The sequence below is a fragment of the Puccinia triticina genome, chromosome 1A, assembly GCF_026914185.1.
Source record: "Puccinia triticina chromosome 1A, complete sequence".
Classification (NCBI taxonomy): domain Eukaryota; kingdom Fungi; phylum Basidiomycota; class Pucciniomycetes; order Pucciniales; family Pucciniaceae; genus Puccinia; species Puccinia triticina.
Genome location: NC_070558.1, coordinates 3,981,483 through 4,000,103, shown reverse-complemented (window position 1 = coordinate 4,000,103; position 18,621 = coordinate 3,981,483). Strand labels below are relative to the sequence as shown.

General features: G+C 44.6%; 5 protein-coding genes across 5 annotated transcripts; 2 read left to right on the top strand and 3 right to left on the bottom strand.

Moving 5' to 3' along the window:
* Positions 1-599: 599 nt before the first annotated feature.
* Positions 600-2,246, bottom strand: PtA15_1A483 (uncharacterized protein; the record flags this gene model as incomplete). The annotated part of the gene is made up of 6 exons (XM_053165515.1): positions 600-957; positions 1,065-1,141; positions 1,239-1,292; positions 1,388-1,518; positions 1,616-2,035; positions 2,105-2,246. The coding sequence occupies 6 exons, from the start codon at positions 2,244-2,246 to the stop codon at positions 600-602; spliced, it is 1,182 nt and encodes a 393-aa protein (XP_053016699.1).
* Positions 2,247-9,847: 7,601 nt separating this feature from the next.
* PtA15_1A482 (uncharacterized protein) lies at positions 9,848-11,039 on the bottom strand (the record flags this gene model as incomplete). The annotated part of the gene is made up of 5 exons (XM_053165514.1): positions 9,848-10,158; positions 10,264-10,292; positions 10,459-10,517; positions 10,623-10,668; positions 10,762-11,039. The coding sequence occupies 5 exons, from the start codon at positions 11,037-11,039 to the stop codon at positions 9,848-9,850; spliced, it is 723 nt and encodes a 240-aa protein (XP_053016698.1).
* A 290-nt stretch (positions 11,040-11,329) lies between these two features.
* On the top strand, positions 11,330-12,080 carry PtA15_1A481 (uncharacterized protein; the record flags this gene model as incomplete). Its single annotated transcript, XM_053165513.1, has 4 exons — positions 11,330-11,410; positions 11,474-11,558; positions 11,653-11,924; positions 12,039-12,080. The coding sequence occupies 4 exons, from the start codon at positions 11,330-11,332 to the stop codon at positions 12,078-12,080; spliced, it is 480 nt and encodes a 159-aa protein (XP_053016697.1).
* A 621-nt stretch (positions 12,081-12,701) lies between these two features.
* PtA15_1A480 (uncharacterized protein) lies at positions 12,702-14,125 on the bottom strand (the record flags this gene model as incomplete). The annotated part of the gene is made up of 3 exons (XM_053165512.1): positions 12,702-13,243; positions 13,342-13,536; positions 13,642-14,125. 3 exons carry the CDS (start codon positions 14,123-14,125, stop codon positions 12,702-12,704), a joined length of 1,221 nt encoding a protein of 406 aa, XP_053016696.1.
* A 1,280-nt stretch (positions 14,126-15,405) lies between these two features.
* PtA15_1A479 (uncharacterized protein) lies at positions 15,406-16,479 on the top strand (the record flags this gene model as incomplete). Its single annotated transcript, XM_053165510.1, has 7 exons — positions 15,406-15,578; positions 15,657-15,671; positions 15,762-15,788; positions 15,892-15,969; positions 16,047-16,127; positions 16,212-16,298; positions 16,455-16,479. 7 exons carry the CDS (start codon positions 15,406-15,408, stop codon positions 16,477-16,479), a joined length of 486 nt encoding a protein of 161 aa, XP_053016695.1.
* Between the last annotated feature and the right edge of the window lie 2,142 nt (positions 16,480-18,621).

Genomic DNA, 18,621 nt, shown 5'->3' with positions numbered 1-18,621 from the left:
ACCAAAGGTACCAAAAATTGGAGCATAAAAAAAGCTAAGCAATTTATGAAAATTCAACAATCCAGGTTACTTCAAATTCTGATCTGAAGATCCCCGATCACCATGAGAAAGCAAGCTGACTAAAAATTGAAGGTAAACTGGTAAAAGGGATCAAAGAATTTTTCTAAAAAAACATGATATATACATTTGACCGTTTGGCTATGTTGACATGCCAACACATTTCCTTCATCTCAATTAAAAGAAAGACCGTAGTATAAAAAGATGGAACGATGAGACGGGTAACAATGATACATGGATGGTTTTGATGATATGCTGTTTTTGATAGTGTTTAGTTGAAGCTGCGGACTCGACATGAAAATAAGAAGGAAAAAAAGCCTATTTGAGACTGATTTGTAAACTTGAGCTTTCCTATTGCTTCAATTTCACTGTTCGTCCAGAACCTCAGCTAGCTACGAGAGCGGTAACATCGCGCTGATTCAGATTTTTTTGGCCTCGGAAGTCAAAGATAGTAGGTGAAAGCTCACGATAAGAAAAACTTGGAGCTAGCGAATCTCCCGAGGAAAATTCCCAATTAAGAAAGTGAGAGTGGACGTCCAAGGTCATCTCTGGGTTGATGGACCTTGATGGTTCTGATGTAAATGATTGTTTCTAGTACTTCCTTCCGGTGGATTGGAATCGAAAATGGATCTGCTGGGAGCGTAATGAGAACTTGAATGATTCCATTGCAAGGGTGCGCTTCCAGACTGGTGGTTGGCATTCGGGATGGCGAGCAGAAGGTGTCGATTTGCTTCCAATTCCAGATTTTCTAATAGCGGTAAGCTCTGATTGTTGGGTGGAAGAGAATTCCCATGCTGGTGACCTCGCGAGTAATCAGGTAAACTGGATGGATTTTGATTCGAGTGCCAGTTCTCAACAGAGGCCAATTGTGCTTGCAAATTCCTAATCGTTTCTCCTTGTCTAACCTCGAAGTAATGGATTCAACACATCATTAACAAAGATTGTCAGCGAATTTTGCCTGATTTTCCATTTTAAATACAAAGCATTGAAGCCGATTATTTGCGTACTCTCTCCCAGTTATTTCATGTCGATTCAATCGTTCTTCCAAGTCGCATATCTCGCTATCTTTCTGTCTCGATGAAAGCTAACATTTGTCAAGAACAACGAATGCGTCAGCTACCCTGCGTGACCCTAGCCCCAGATCAATTGATAGGACCAAGAGGTTTAAACAAGGTGCTTACATCGCGTCTCTCTCGAAACGCTTTCTGGTGGGCTCTATTTTGCTCTCTTCGCCTCTACAGATTTTACAAAATGCAGTACGCAATAGATACCTCAGACCTTCTTGCACAAAAGAAAATTGGGGTGACTCTATGATTCTGACCAAACGAACATCGGTTATCTTGCGCTTCCGGCGGTGTGATTTTTGGTCACCAGGATTCTCGACTAATGAGGAGGCACTGGGTAAATTTGCGGGCGAAGAATGTACAGGTTTATTTCCGATATCCCAAGGTGCGAAGGTTTCTACAGAGAATACCGGGTCAGTTTCCCAACACTTCGTGGAGCGAGGCGACGATATGATATTTTTTGCCGCACTAAGTGGCTGTTGAGAAAAGCGTACGGTCAAAATGAGTGTTTTTCCTAGACTCCGCAGATTGTCCCTGATGGCTATGCTTCTGATTTGACCTGTTCTGAGAGCTCGTAAAGGCAGAGGATCTGGCGCCTTGAGACGAATGTCCAAGCAGTGAAGTCCTTGCTTGATTGGCATCGGGAAGTACGCCGCTGAGCTGAGCTTGCCAATGAGCGGAATCTGGATGGGAAGTGGAATCAAATTCTGGGTCAGGTCGATTAGCAGGGACGTCAGACATGGACAGCCGGGAGGATTCTCCCGGATACTCCAATGCCGCGGCTGAAGGGTAGCCAGTTTCGGGATGCTGATCATGGCCGAAGTGTCCGAAGTCCCAATGGTGACCAAGCGCCCCGGAGAGCTGATTCTGATCCAGCTTTCCATAATCCGTCCCGGCTTCCTCCCGATGCGAAGCTAAGTGATTACCAAGGACGCCGCTATTTATTAGCGCGGCTTAACGGCACATCATATTGAGTTGCTTACTGGATGTGTCGTCAGCTGGACGGGCTTGTTGACCAAAAGAATTCGGATGACTCCACCCTAGCGAGAGATTTCCTGGCTGCTGTAAGCCCAGCTGAGAAAGAGGGTTGGCGGGCCGATTGATGTGACTCGAAGGTTGTTTCATCCTCCGGGCGACGCTTGTTTATCACTAGGATGAGCTATGATATTTGAAAGTTATGATATACGAGTAATCGGCAAGGCTCACTCTGAGAGTCGAGGGGGGAAGTGACACTCAAGCTTTTTGGACAAGCAACAGTGAGTTCGGGAGAAGAGCACGAGTCACACCTCAGACGATGGCACAGGATGGCACCACGTTTCCAGCCAGAGACCATCAGACTGGAAATCCTCCAATTTACCAGCGTGTAAGCCAAAAGGAAATCGGACATGACGTCAATCAGACATAAGCCCAGGACAAAGATTGGATTGTTCAGCCACCGGATCACCTCATTCGAAAGCAGAGAAGGTCCACCCCAAACTATAATCTGCCAGTGCCAAGGAGTGAAAAGAACGAAATGAAAAGAGTGATGCAAAGAGCGGCAGAAGCATATGTATACGGCTGTGATTATGTTTGGGGGCCACAGGCAGGAAAATAAATAAATGGTTCTCTTTCAGCTGCATGAAGACCATTCATGACCGTGATGACCACTATAGCTCGCCCCACCGGTCCGGTCCGGTGGGTCTCCCGACCAGCCGAGTGACCATGCGGCCGGGCACAAAGGACCGAACTTAGCCCACGATGCCGGATATTGAAGGACTGCAAAGGTAGTGCAATATGGTGCCGACTTGGTTATAGCCACGCGGCCAGCACGCTCACAGTTTTAACTTCTGAATTAACAAGACTCCCGATGGGAGCAAGGGTGCAGAGGGATGTGAAACGTCTCTCATTAGCCCAATCGGAAGCTTATGAGTTATTGTCGTTCAGGCATGTGAGCGCATCAGAAAAGTGGGGACTTGTGGTCAACCTTTTGACAATGCAAGACTACAGACTCGCTACTAAGACAATGAGTCTACACAGTCCACTGACACATCCTCCACAGTCTTACAGAAGCACATTTCCCCGTGATAGCTAATACTGTTTACCAAGATATATCCTTGCATGTTCACCTTGATTAAAAGGCAATACGATGCACTCTTTTCCCGCCTGTGCTGTGAATCTTTGTGCTGTACCAGCAAAAGATTTGGACAAGAAAGGGTGCCAATGGAATAGATTTATTTCCTCAAGGTTAGAATGAGCTAAATAAATAAGCTGCGATTCTGTTAAAGTTTGGGATTTTGGTATTTCTTCCTACTAGTACTCATTCTGTCAAGATTAAAATACGACATCGGGCCCGAACTCAATCAGTACTCTATCTACAGAACTTCCCACTTCTTGGAAGGTATTTCTTGGATCAATACGAAAGTGAAATCTAACTTACGCGAGCTCCCCTCAGTTGGTTACTATAATTGTAGTGTTTGGTAGCGTCTTTTTAGCAGTTGAGGCCGAGCAGGTGAGAGCGTCCGACTACATCAGATTACATCGCTCTCCTGACTCCGCTATTGGATTATTATCCACTAAATCCTTGTAGTTGGAGTCCATAAGAAATCATGTGCTTTTTCGTTGGTTCGCCTTAAGCTACATTAAAAACACACCTATCAAGGAAAGTGGGCATGGAGAAATTATCAGGATTGGTTGACTCTGCACCCACCCAAAGCCCCAGATTATCCAAGCTTCATTGCCCCATTGACTATCTTTATCTTGTGCCGAGAGAATGAGATGTTTAACCTCCCGACGAACGATATGTGTATTTATGTTCCAAAATGATCATTGAATCCGCACTCAAACTCACGCGAGCTTGGCCAAAATGAGGGAAAATTTATCTTCTTGGCTAGTGAATGGAAGCCATCTTGACAAGCGGCTCGAACGAAACGCTGGCGTCGACAGAGCGATCCTTAGTCTGTACTGTAGAAGATAGAAACGGTTGGCCTTGTTCACGGATCAGAGTGCTCGCTGCTGTTCGCTGATCGGTCTACGTCTACTTACTATGCCCACGGGATATGATTTTGGCCAATGACGGGGGAAACCTTCCGCCACCCTGTGAGTGCAAATTGGGAGTTCGATGAGGGGTGACTAGCAGTATCTGGAACTAGACATTGATTGGAACTAGATATTGATTGAATTTGGAACTAGACATTGATTGGAACTAGACATTGATTGGAACTAGACATTGATTGGAACTAGAAATTGATTGGAACTAGACACTGATTGTTGATTAGAATCAGATGATTGCGACACCGCGTCGGGCAATACCAAAAATGCGGAGCAAACCGATTCTTGCCGTTCCGGTAAATAACCAAAACCGCGTAGAAAGGTCACGGTGGAGGGCAAGCTAGTCGTACGTAATTAGATTTGGAGCTCCGCGTAACACGAAGAAAACTTCAAAAAACAGGGTATGTAGTTTGGTTCAGCGGAAGGTTAAACATTGAGTAGGCTTCAAGTAGAATTATATGAACAAATGATGTCTCCTTTGTTTGGAGCCTAGGTATGGGTCGGCTCAGTGGTTTCCACGGCAACATGTGTGTTTTTGCCCTTGATTTCGTCTATAAAATGAGGACTCCCCCCGCCTGTTCAATTACTATCCGCATCAGCTCCCACTTCGCTCTCTTCCTCTTCCCACATTTGATTACCGCTCTCCTGTTTGGGCTTACTTAGATTTTTCCAATCGTCTTCGCCTGTCACACTCTTTTATCGCTTGGAGGCTTGAGTTGGACCGACCGGCTGGACTCCACAGATACATATTCACTCTTTTGTGTCTTGTCGAATCAAGTCTTCTTTCTGGTCATCGTCGTCAGAACCACTTCTTCCAAGTTCCTGCATCATGCCGGGGGGTATTTGTTGCTGTCAAGGTTCCATCGGTCAAAGATATGTTGGACATCATCTAAGGTATATATCTTTTGCCGTCTTGACTCAGAATAGATGGGATTCCTTGTCCATGGATTCATTGAATATTGAATATGACCTTGGAAACCCTGGTGGCGAAGCACAAGCAGAACGTGACTGCAAACTATCCTTGCCACGTAGCACGTGTAAATTCTTTGATCTTAAACCATCACATGTCTTTTGATCATCTACGGCCCATTCCTTTTTGCACTTCAAGAAATTTTCAACAAATGCATTGTTTCATGATGAATGGTCTAGTCATGATTGGTCAACCTAACCATTATATTCCGCGGAATCATGTTGCATCATTCACCACTCATCACCATCAATGTGATCATTTGGGTTACTATCCCGACAACCAATGTCCAATGTTGATGTTTGCATTGTTCTTGACTCATCGCCATCAACTCAATAAACTGGGTTACTATCCCGGCAAACAATATCCAACTTTGACTTTTGCATTGTTCTTAACTCATCACCATCAACTTGACCAATTGGGCTTGTATCTCCCGGCAAGCAATGCCCAACAGTGATGTTTGCATTGTTCTTGACTCATCGCCATCAACTTGATAAATTTGGGTACTATCCCGGCAAACAATATCCAAAGTTGACGTTTGCATTGTTCTTAACTCATAACCATCAACTCAATCAATTGGGTTTCTATCCCAGCAAGCAAGGCTCAACGTTGACATGCTCAGTTTTCTTGAATCCCCTTATCTGCTGAAATCAGGTCGCATCCTGGCTCACCTTCAACTCTCCCAATATGCAATCAAGCATCAATATTCCGTTCTGATCTCTTGATTTAATTGGCTCTGTATCTCAGGCTTGGACCACCAGAATATGTCTGCACTACCCCTGCTGCGACATTGTCTTACTTTCGCGGATGATTCTCTGAAAATACCAGTCCCTCTCCGCTGAAGCGCTTCACAGTGCGACGTAAGGCATATGGACTTGAATTCAATGAAAATAGCACGCTCTTTAAATTATTATTGGTATTGACGACTGTTGGGCACGTTGGATTGTTTAAGTGAGTCATAGTTTTCTTTGGTTCTTATCTATAGAAGAACCAAGCTCAAGTCTAGCTCTCAATCCACGCACGCAATGGACAAGGGCGACTGAGAATGCGCCCGAACTATGGGTCCCGAAGAATAAATCAACTTTCATGTATTTGAGGTAAGATGTGAGTCATTATTTCTCTCCTTATCCGAAGCACCGCACTAAATTCTAGCTCTTACTCCACAGGCGGGGTAGAAAAAGTGACTGCAAGTTCCCGGACTTGAAGTCACAAATACTACAACCGACAATTTCCCTCGGTGGTTTGTAGGGTCAGCCATTCTTCTCATCTTCTCCTTCTCGGCACAAACGAACTAAAGTCTAGATGTTACTCTTTAGATGCCATTCATAGGGCAAACCAAAGCGCCTGGACTTGTAGACCTATGTCAAGACTAGTACCATTGACAGTTAATAGTCCTTTGAAGCATTGTCATGGGTCTCTATTTCTTCTACTTATCATTGGCAACAAACTAATTTTCAGCTCTTACTCCTCAAATGTACCTTGCAGGGCCGCAAGAGCTAAATGGTTCACATCCACCTGGCCCAACGAGATACAGCTGTTTAGACATCTTTGTCCCAAGGGATTGTGTTTCCTTCTTGGAATTGGAGCAGCTGATATCTGCAATGTACTCCGGAGGAATCTCTTCTCGCCAAACCCTCAATCTGACAAAGTGGACAACTTTGTGGCAGAATGCGCAACGAAGTCGACTCACTCAATGAGCTAAAACCCGAAAATTCCTCTCCTCTTACTTAGGATAGCAGCAAGAAGCTTAAGTGCAGCTCTTGAGACCCAGAGGCGCGCTAACACAGTTCCAATGTCTTTTGCTTAGCATCGGACTTATCGTAATTCCAGGAAAGGTGCAAGCGGGCGTATCCGCTGGGGCACCCCAAAAAAATTACGTGTGGCATTGATATTACATCATGCATCCTAAGGAAAGAGTTGGCGAACTTTCTTTAAAGGTGTGTAGTCTCAGTTCAATATCAATCAGACAAGAGGTCCAATAGGTATCCTGACAATTTGTTCTATTGCCTCCTACTCTAGGTCTCATTTCGCCATTCCATTCTTTTTTCTTTTTTTTGCACCGGTTCCTTCGCTCCGACCCCTTCACTCCGGCCTATCCACGGAGTCCATCACAAGCATCACCGCTTCCAGCAAGGCATTAAGGATCCTACCGATAGGATCCAGCTCGCGCCCATTGTTCAGTCAGATCATCTTCCTATCGGAACTTATCGTGCCTCACATGTCAAGCCCCTCCAACGACGACTTGGTGCACTTTTGGTCAAGAATTATTGACGGGTCGAGGGAGAACATATCCCGGAAGGTTTCCTCGATTCGTGGTACTCGGCGCTCCGAAGTGGTTGTTGGTGGCAAGCATCCCCCTTCGTACTTCTGATCGCAACAGGATGGGAGATCACTTCAAGATTGTTCCACATAGAATAGCATCGGTACCCCTGGGACCAACTCACGGAGTCATATGCAATCGGTTGTATCAGAAGTTCCCGATACCCACGACCCTAGCGGAGCGACGAAAGCATTTGGACGATGTCCTGAATATTCAACAGCACGGATCAGATGTACTTGGCAGATATGAACTGCCTTACACCCAAAGAACCGACCGCCTCAATCGCAAACAGCAAAACTAGTGGTACAGTATATTGATGCAGACTGTTATTTGTTCGCTTGTTTCCTTGGCTTGCGATGGACATTGGCTTGACTCGTCCCCGGAGTTAAATATTCAGCTCTCGAGTTTCTCGGTCATGACGATGAAGGGTTGAAAATCGAAGATATTTCCTTCTTATTGGATATAATTTTTACCTTCATTTTATTTCATCTATCCAGCTTGAAAATAAATCCCCACTCATTGTTCAAATCAAAGTGATACTTGATTCAATCCATTAGGAGAGACGTGGTTCTCAATTTCTTTCTAACTTCGAATAGATCGTCGAAAAATGATGAAAAGTGGGAAGAAAATAAGGATAACGAGGAAAATAGAGGGAGATGCTTTTAACCCACTGCTCCACTCTTCTCACCTCGCGTGTTGTTTCCATTGCCTTCAGTTCCCAGCTATCTGTCCTCGAGAATGAGCAGGGTACGGATTTCAAGCAGTCGGGTTGGTGAAGAAAAGAAGAACATGATGCTGGAATCTGCACCATTCAATTCCGTGCTCAGCAATGTGCGATTCTTACATAAGCCCCCTCTGCTGACTCAAGCCCGGGCCACCCGAGCCGAACCACATAGTGCTAGGCGTGGAGAGCGCTCAAAAAAAATCACGGGTTTTGTTTGCTCGCTTAGAGCATCTCCACCCGGGGAGGTAAACTCGGGTTGCTAAAACACCGCGATGGCAACTCATGTTTTGCATATAGCAACCCGCGCGGCTCTGGCACGCACCCGTGGTTGCTATAATATTTGCATACGGAAGCACCCCAACACACTCCTTCATGACCCATTAGAGCATCCGCATCGGTGCGGGTGTAACTCGAGGAGTAACAGATCTGCTTACTCCCGGATTAGCGCTAGTCCCGGCCGGCAACCGCATTGGTGCGGGATAAAAAGCTGTGTAAGTACGTGGTATGCACCTACAGCTTATGTAAGCTGTGTTTGGTGCACACTTTTGGGTGGGGAGCAGTGTCTGCATGCAGCGCTTACTCCCAGGATTAGCGAGGAGTAACTTTACTCCCGCTTGCTCCAAATCGTACTCCCGGGAGGAGTTTAGTCCGATTAAATCAGACCCGATGCGGTTGCCTAGGAGGATTAGTTACGCTAATCTTCCCTTAATCCGCAACCGATGCGGATGCTCTTAAAAGCCTTATATATGTAGATGGTCATTGATAGCTTGCAAAGCCGTCCATGACCATTATAACCGGTCGTCGATAGCTTGCAAAGCTATTGATGATATGACCAATCGTTGAGTGAAAACTATTGACAACCATTATAATCGGTCCTCGATAGCTTGCAAAACTATCGATTACCGTTAAAACCAGTCGGCGATTGCTTGCAAACCTATCGATGACCGTTATATCCAGCCGTCGATAGCTTGCAAAGCTATGGACAACCAGTTATATCTCGATGACCGGTATAACTGGTCGTCCATAGCTTTGCAAGCTCTCGAACCGGTCATCGATAGCTTGCAAAGCTATGGACAACCGGTTATACCGGTCATCAAGAGCCGGTCATCAAGAGCTTTGTAAGGCTCTTGATGACCGGTATAGCTGGCGAAGCTTTCGATGACCTGTAAAGCCAGTCGTCGATAGTCAAGCTCTCAATGACTGGAATACAGTCGTTGATAGCTCTCATAGGTTGATTTTTGTTTTTTTATTACTTGTTGATGTAAAACTTACCTTTTGGGTTGTTGTATGACATGTCTATGCACTTGAGTTGATGAGTGTTGAGGGGGGATGAGCCAGGAGGAGTTGCTATCCAGTTGCTATCGGGTTGCCATATGTAGCAACCCGATGCCGATTTTTACCTCCGGAGGCAAAATAGAAACTCATTTGCCACCCCGGGTGGGTGGTGTTTTTTGGGTTCGGGTTGGTAAACGCGGGATAGCAACCCGGTTTACCTCCCCGGGTGGAGATGCTCTTAGTTTCCCTTTCGCCGATATTTTTGAATCTCAGCAAAAGGGAAAATATTAGCATATAGCCAAAATGATAAATCCAGTCACAGGTCCATGAACTGATCACCCAATTTGATGTCCCTTTCTGGGTAAATTTTAATGCACTTCACATTTGTCAATCTATAAACGTTTCTGATACAGTTATTGCTTAACTGATATGATTAAAATCGAGATGGACGACGAATAAATGGTGTAGAACAGGAGAGTCTGCAGCCCCATACCCGACTTAACATGGTTGGTATCAGCTGGCCAGGGAATTGATGTGAGCAACATTGAATATATGCCTTGGCCTTTAGGTCGCATTTCCCTGGAGCATCGGATCCTACCAAAATGCATCGCGCTAAACTTCAGATCAAGTGGGAAGGCAGGGAAAATGGTCGAGGAGGGATAGACTGGAACAGTCACCTGAAAAGGTTTATTGCAAGACGTGCAGACATAAAACAATGTCATTGCTAATGAAACACAACAGTAATCATTCAGTCGGATCAGCATCCTTTAGTCAATACTTGCCTATATGATGCTGATTTCGGTGGATGCTGCATGGACAGAAGGCTTACTTGTTAGGTTCCGCTTCGATTGGTCTTGGCTATATTACCCGTCATGACACAAAAACTCTCGTCCGCTGTCAACCTCCACGCCGCCTGGTTTTGTTTTCAAAAGAGGCTTCAATGCACTAACAAAAATACAGCTTCCCGATGTTCACCTAGACGATCCACGTAAAGATATTTATCAGCTTGATTGTATATGCAGACGTCCCGTGGAGGATATCCGCGCGATGCTTACAATATGGGCATGTGATTCTTGACCTAGGCTGGAAAATCAGATGCAAAATGTCGAGGGAGAGATGAGCTTCTAATGTCAAGCTGAGGATTTGTAGGACTTGAGCTCAAGCAATCGTTTTGATGAAATAATTTACCAGGGTCGGATCAGTATGGAGATCTTGAGTGACACCCGCGGTCTCTCTGGCTCAATATGACAGTGGTTTCAGAAATCTCTCCGAGTATGTGTTGGTCAGATTTGATGGGTTGAACCCGAGGGGAGCAGGAGCAACTGACTTGGACTCGGCCATCAGATCATTCCGGTAGACCAGCCACTTCTCTCCGCGTTCTTCCTCCGTCTGAGCCGCTTCCTCAAAGTAAACACAATTCCGACAGGCATACGTTAAGACTTTGTGCACTTTATCTGCCTGTTGTTGCCAGTATATTTTAAAACCCAGGTTCTCGTCAGACCTCATTTGACACATGGCCCGCTGGTCGAGGAGAGAAGAATGCGGACTCAACTCGAGGATATAGCAGATTCGCGCTGATCGGCCATAAAAATTGACGCGGATCATCGACGTTAGTTCTGGGTACTATTCGAGGTGTTTGTAAAGCCATGGAATCAGTCTAACCAGTCTCGACAAAACTTCAAGCTCGACATCTTGTTCTCAAGTTTCCCCGATTCTCAAGCGCGTCCTGGGTTCTGAGATGATTTGTCGATTGTCTGTTGCACGCCTTGTCTGCGTCACAAATTGCTGGTCGTCGTCAAGTTCGTCCTCGCTTGACGGCCGGAGTGACTCGCCTGGGCAGTGGGAGGAACATCAGAGGTGTCACGCGCACATTCTTATCACATGTCACGCACTGTATGCATCCAAAGCACTCCATTGACCGGTTTCACGACCTGCACCACTTTCGCTTCAACATGTTGGGACTCAAGGCTCGGATGGTCAGTCCAATACTCCAACAATCAGGGATTGAAATTTCTTGACGATGTTTATGCCGCCAACAGCTTATCATCGATAATTCAGGCGGGCTGATAGCTGAATGCATCAACGTCCTCAAGTTCAAAGGTCGACAAGGCCATGCCCGTATTGGTGAGTACACGTCTTTCATTAGAATGTGAATGCATCTTTCAATCAGGATGTATTCAACTCTGATACTTTTTTTTGTACATGTTGATCGGCAAAGGGGACGAGATCGTGTGTGTGATTAAACGAGCCCGACCGATTCCCCAAAACTCATCCGGTCCATCCTCATCATCATCGAACCTATTGGCATCAAACAAAGTGCGCAGGGGTGATATCCGACGGGCGGTGGTTGTGCGGACGAAGAAAGAGACCAATCGGGCAGACGGTCGCTCAATACGATTTGACGACAATGCAGCCGTCCTTTTGAACAACAAGAGAGAGCTGTTGGGTACCAAAATCAATGGCGTAGTGGCTGCTGAGCTAAGAGAAAAGGTAAGCCCCCTTGTTCTCTCTCTCTCTTCCTCCCGTTTTTACTTTTATTCGTTGAGATCACTTAATCTCCTTCAACCCCTTCTCACACTGACTCGTCTTTTACTCTTTGTGTAGGGTTGGGGCCGGATCATGTCACTAGCCTCGAGGGTCGTATAAAACCATACATTGTTCTACATTTTTGGCCTATGAAATCCAGTCGTACCATAAATACGATAAATTTGACCCACAAGGGCATACGTAACCTACACAGGTGGCAAATCCAGCCGACCGTCCACTATTCATTCGAATCACAGACACAAGATAGTTGTCTGATCATTACACTTCCGTCTGCGGTGCAAGCCTTGTCTGTTGTGAGCTCAAACCCCAAAGCCAATGCTCTCAAAGGCAACCTTCAAAAATTTCATTTCAGTGAGTAAATATATAAGGCATCTAAGGGCCATTTTGCGCATAGAGAAAAGGGGGGATCAGATGTCTAGAGTTACTTCTAGAAACCTTTTTGAGCATTTGTGTCAGCACATGCATCCACACAATACAAGTCAACCAAGTACTGATAAGCGGCAGAGAGTTTTACCTCACTGTCAAAATGTTAGCAAGCAGAAAGAGATAAAAAGAGACACTGGACACGTAAACTGTTCAGCTCTATTTATACAAGCAAAGTCGATACCGTTTTCATAAGGAACAGCAAAGTAATGGAAAAACAGTATGGCGGACTAGTCAAGGCGGAAATTGAGTTATTTCTCATGTTTTCATCTGGTTTTGTTTTCTTCATTCGTCTTCTCAAGTCCTGGCTTCGATTTTTAGAGTGGAGTAAATAAGTTTGAAAATTGTTAAGCCCCATGGATGGTGCAGATTTGAAGGTCTCCAACGGTCGTGAGGCAAGACTTCGAGATTGACTAAATTCATGAAACCGATTGGATGCTCGGGTTGTCCATCGGGAAGATCGCGATGATGGTGATGATAGGGTCGACCGTTGGTAGAAACACCGGCGCCGACAAATGGACGTATATCCGACAATTCCCCATTAAAGACTTCGATAAACATGGCGCAATTGCCGCTTCCGAAAAACTTGAACAAGAACGTGTCGTGGAAACTCGTATTCTTTATCTTACATTCCTCTCTCCTCCTTTCCAATAGATTCGAGAAGTCGAGGTGCTTGAGTCTGATTTTGTCTGTTTCTTCTTCGTCCTCTTCCTCTGCGCTTGCACTTTCTCTGTTGATTTTTCGAGTCCTTCGGATTCGTCGCTTAGGGAAATGTTTTTCGATCAATTCTTGGTTCGGCTTGGTTTGGTCTTCCAAAGTGCTTTCATTGAGATCAGGACCTATTGAGACCAATGGTTGTTGCAAAGAAAAGGCTCACTCAACATATTTATGTCATTTAACAGAGCTGTACAAAGAAGAATGGGGAGAAATAACTGACGGAGTAGACTGGCATCATGTTCGATCAAACCATGAGTCGTTAGGGAGTAAAGATCGATCTTCCCTCGGTCCTTGAATAGAGGCCAGGCAGCTGAGAGTAATTGGACGGCCAGGGCTGGGCTGAGGTTATAAGTCCTGCTAATCCGAGAGGCAATTCGATGAAAGTTAAGGTTTTCTCCTGATTTATTAAGGATTCCTTTTTTTGGAGATCAAAGAATGATGGAGGAAAGCAACGATTGGAAATTAAATTTAGGAATGCTTCAGTAAAATCGAGTTAGAAAGAAAAAAAAATCCAACATACCATGGTTGGCTAAGGCGTTGAGCCCAGGACAAGGACTACGGGAAACAGTCTGGAAGTCCATATCTCTATCGATTGCTGGCCAGCGTCCGTCGGGAAGTAGGCCATCCCATTGAGACCATTCCTGGATCCATTGGGGTGCGCGAGGACCCAGCCAAAGTGCCAGTTTACAGATGACAAAGATAAAAGGACGATCGAAAAATCGAGGTGGCGAATGAGGATTGAAAGGCAACGGGATCACATTCCCACTAGTCCTGGCTGGACTGATCAGATTGAATCCCACGAAGAGCAGATCGACCACTGTTAGGAAGATAATAAAGAAGTAAAGCTTGACCAGTCTTATCGCCCCTTTCCTTATCAGTCTTCGCAATCCCCAGAGTGCGCCCGGATCGAAATCGTCGGAAAATGGGTAGAGTGATCTGAAGTCTAGTAGTGGCGCCCGGTAAGGCTTCGAGTGAGAGCCGATATCGGGTTTTTTATCTGCCATGTTGTACTATCCTATACCCACGTCAAGTTTTCAAGTGATAATCATTCGTAATCCTACTCTGGGATGGATGAGGAAGTCCGGGGGTTGCTTAAAAAGAGGAGAGTCACGCACCAAGATGAGAATGGTATTTATTTCACCTGTTTGTATGCGCAACGACCGGATTCCACCCAGCGCCGCCGGGCCGATAGTTTCATATACACACTTCCAAAGACTGAGCTGTGTATTAGACAATTTCCCCTGGCAGCTTGAGAAGAAGCTGTGTCGACATGGTTGATGTGCGCAGTGTTCAAAGCAGAACTCGAAGCACAAGGCTGCAGGCATAAATATGCAGTATCTTGAGGTGTTGATTGCAGTGTTCGGGATATCTCTGCAGTGTCTTGGCGAGCGGTCATCTTAATTCGTAACGCTCATGGTCCAGCAGCCAACCAGCCTTCTCGGCCGGCGGAGATTCTTGCCGACCTCGGCCATACAAGAATCCCAGCTTTGTTTCTTCGCTCGATATCCAGCCGGCTTGCGTCTTTAGTCCGGTGTTGAGATACCCAACGCGAACATCTCCGTCACGGAAAACTTTATCCCGAGTATGAATCTCTGCACAAAGAAGGAGAGAACCAGTTTGATAGGCAAACGAAAGGAAACCGAGGGCCAAGACTGAGGACGGAGTTGAATGGAGCTGGCTGGGCATTATTGTCACAGCAAAAAGTACCGCCGACCGGAAATTGTTTATTGACTGGGAAGACGACCAGCGGAATCCTTTCCCACCAGCTTTACCTTCGGCCGGTGTAGAATTTGCGGGCCTCTGGCGGATGAGTGATACTTTGATCTACTTTGATGGGCTGGGATTGAAACTACAAACCCTTCGGACCCAGAGCAAAGCCCGGACAGAAACCTTTCTTATTCACAGCATCGCCGCTGACATCGCGTTTCCAAGGCACCGGTCAGCTTGGAAGGCCGCAAAGACGAAGTCGGTCCAAAGAAACATGATTAATGGATTATCCGCAATACACGTTCCACTGATGAGGCCAGCCGCCAGCCCTAGTTTTATCAAAAACATCAATCCTGCTTGCTCGATGAGACTCGACTCTGCCTGGCCCTACAGCTTTTCTTGCATTCCCGTAACGAAATACGATCCGTATTGGGCCTATTGCACAGGCGAAAAGAAAGGTCAGATCCCCTTCAGCGAGGCTTTTTGCCTCAGTGTACAAAGAAGCGCCATATGCATGCCTCCAGTCACTGATCTCCTGTTTCCATATTTCCCATCTCGAATACCCTTTTGATTTGATATGTACCCGCTCCAGCGCTGCCGCAAACGCATGTTACGAATGCTGGTGCATCCCGGCGAGCTGGCTCTTTTTGGCTTACTTTGGATACTCATCGCGGAGACGCCGACGCACTGTTCCAGGATAGGAGTCTGGAAACGCGCACTGGATGCCACGGAGCTCAGAGCGGTTTCGCTGTGAGTGTGCAAAGAAATTTTCAAAGATAAGAGATATGGTTTTCCTGACTTGCAATACCGCTTGATGCGCCCATACAGGATACAAAAAACCAAGTAAGTGAACCTACGTGAACTCACAGAAAATCATCGGATAACGTTGATTTCTAGCCTCGATAATAATACAAATTTAATTGCTACGTGAAGAGGTACTGTTGAGGCGGCACATGGCACGTAAGTCTGAAGGAGGAACTCAAATCCTAGTCAAACAACTTTGCTGATTCTGGGGCCAACTTCCAACCTCGATATCAAAATCTTACTTTTTCCATTTCAATAGAGGAGCTCCCAAAGAAGAGAGGAAAACCCCGTCGTCATTAATGACTCAAAATAGTCAGGAGAAAAATGGATTTAATTTGTGAGTAAGATTGCCTTAGTTAATCCAATAATTTAAGCCAGCACCTTAAACAACCCTTCGCCAACATTTTCAAATAGTGCATCACCCACTGGACCAGGAAAGCAACCCGTGTTTGCTCAAGGAGACGACGCCACAGACAATCAAGATAAGAACAAGAAGTAAGTTACAGGTTCCCTAATACAACAATATGTTTAAGTAATAAGATCTCTAACTAACTTGAAAATTGTCTGGTGATGCTGCAGTTTAGCTGCACTGAGGGAGACTGAAGCCATTGCAACAAAAATTGGATTGAAAAGCTCATATGTGCAGTTGGCTTCAGGGATAGCAGAGTAAGTTTAATTTAAATATTCAGAATCACAATAGTAATGCATATTTCCAGACAAACTAATTAAGGAATTGAGATAATTTAAATGGCTATAATGGATCATTTTTTTGTATAACTTAGAGCCTCCATTAAGCTTTCTAATGGTGGTGCTTTGAAACAGGAAGGGGAAATTACTTCAGATTTAGTTCCACTCAAATGTGTTTATGGCTTGGAACTGAGGAATCCAACAATGTGAGTCTTTTCTTTTCTTTTCCAGATGTCTGAATGAGGGGCCAGTTTTTCTTATTATATCCACCCTCAATCCTTTCAGAACAAGTTCAACCATCACAAACAAAATATCAGAGGAAGGTTTGAAGAAAATTAACAATCTGGAAACAGAGGCTAAATTGATGTGTGTATATTTCACATTTTAAATTTCCCAAAACAAATGAGAAAGTGCACAAGCCTGAGAAACATATGGTTTATTTTAACCATACATGAATAAAATAGCAATGAAAAAGATCAAAGTTCTTCTTTCAAAGATACAACAAAAGAATTACCATCAATATCTACAGGAAATTCATGATTTGCTTCAAGTTAGAGCCTCTTAGACTAGAATAATTGCAAAAGTTTAACTGATTTGGGTGTAGCTTAACATCTAGATCCTCTTGGAATAGATTTCCGTTTGAAATTACATTTATATTCCAAACAAATTGTGGCTCTCTGAAATTTTTCCAGTAAACCTTTTATTCTCATGAGCCTCATGGATATAAATTGGGGCTTGGAAAAATGACTCCCAAAAATTGGGAAACAACTTGCAAAAGTCTCCTTACGCCCCGTGGAGCTGCAGCCAACCCCTCCCCAAAGTCCAGCCGGGCCCCCTTTTGGTTCACGGGTTTTTTGGGAGTTGCTTACCCCTTCCACCCTGAATAAAATAGGGTATCATAACACATCATGGTGTAATATAGTGTAGCATAACACAGTGTGGAGGTATCAGGGAGGGGTTGGCCACAGGTCAGCAGGGCGTGAATAAACTTTCAGGGGTTGTTTCTCAATTTTTGGGAGTCATTTTTCCAAACCTTTATAGATTTCCACAGGATAATCACAGAAAAAATAAAAGGCAAATTAATTGAGCTTGATTCAGATTTATTTTCACCTTAGAAATGATCTATAGCCAGCCAAAATTGCTGTACAGGAATTTCAAGTGTTCAAACTAGCTGACAGTGGCAAGGGGGAAATATTGCCATCCAAAATATGAAAACAGTGATATCAGCTGGCTGAATGGAGTTTTGGCAAATAGAGAGCAAGGCCCTGTTTGTTAGCATTATATTGTGAGTGTAATAATTTAACTTTTGCATGAAATCTTGTGTGGCCACCAGGGGAGATTTTGACGCACTCTCCAGAGAGTGCCATACTGTACCCTTTTTCCGTAACTGTGCTGGATGCCTTTGATGAAAGTAGTGTAAGAATTAATGAAAAATTCTGGAACTAATCCACAAATGATCTGAAACTGATTCTGGATTCATGCATAAACCATCCAGAAGTCATGCAGAAGTCAACTGGAATGTGGTTGAAACCACTAGGACACAATGGCCACAATCAATGCATAATTCAATTTGAACTGTTTGTTAGTTGAGATGAATTATTGGGGTTAAATTCATTTTATTTATATGCGCATGAAGTTGTTCATTGTTTTCACTTTGCTAATGTAACTGTCATGTGCGCTTGTGTAAGTTTGTTACAAATTGCAGGTTGGGCCTCCCGCAGATCAACAACATGTACACCCCTCTTAGAATGATGTGAAAGGCCCATCTGAATTGGCATATTTCCCTAAAGAAGGCCGGTATCATCTAGAATTGAGCCAAAAAAGGATGAAAGTAGGGTGAAAATATGAGTCAAGTCAAGCTTTGAGGTGTGTGGTCCCAGATTTCAGATAGACGTCCTGGCTTCTTAACACATATAACCTTGTGAGTTGTTTTTGTGTTTGTTTGTTTTCCAATGTCTCCATGCACATGCATGTGAGTTTTTTTCCACTTTGCCAATGTCACCTTTGTGTACGCGCGTACATTAGGGTGACAGATCACTAGAGGGGCCTTTCACAGCTACATTACAAGTAAAAACTGGTCAGAAAGCCATGAAAGCCCCCGCAAGTCACATTGACGTTGTTTGGAACCCCTTTGACATGGAGAAATTGATCAACAGAAATTCACCTTAAATGAGTAATAATTGGGCATTAATTAACTATGATTTCATGAAAGATTGTAATTAAGTTATCCTTAGAAAATTAAATGGTTCTATACAACATTGCACAAGGTCCTGTGATAATTCTGCATCACTTCTGACACACT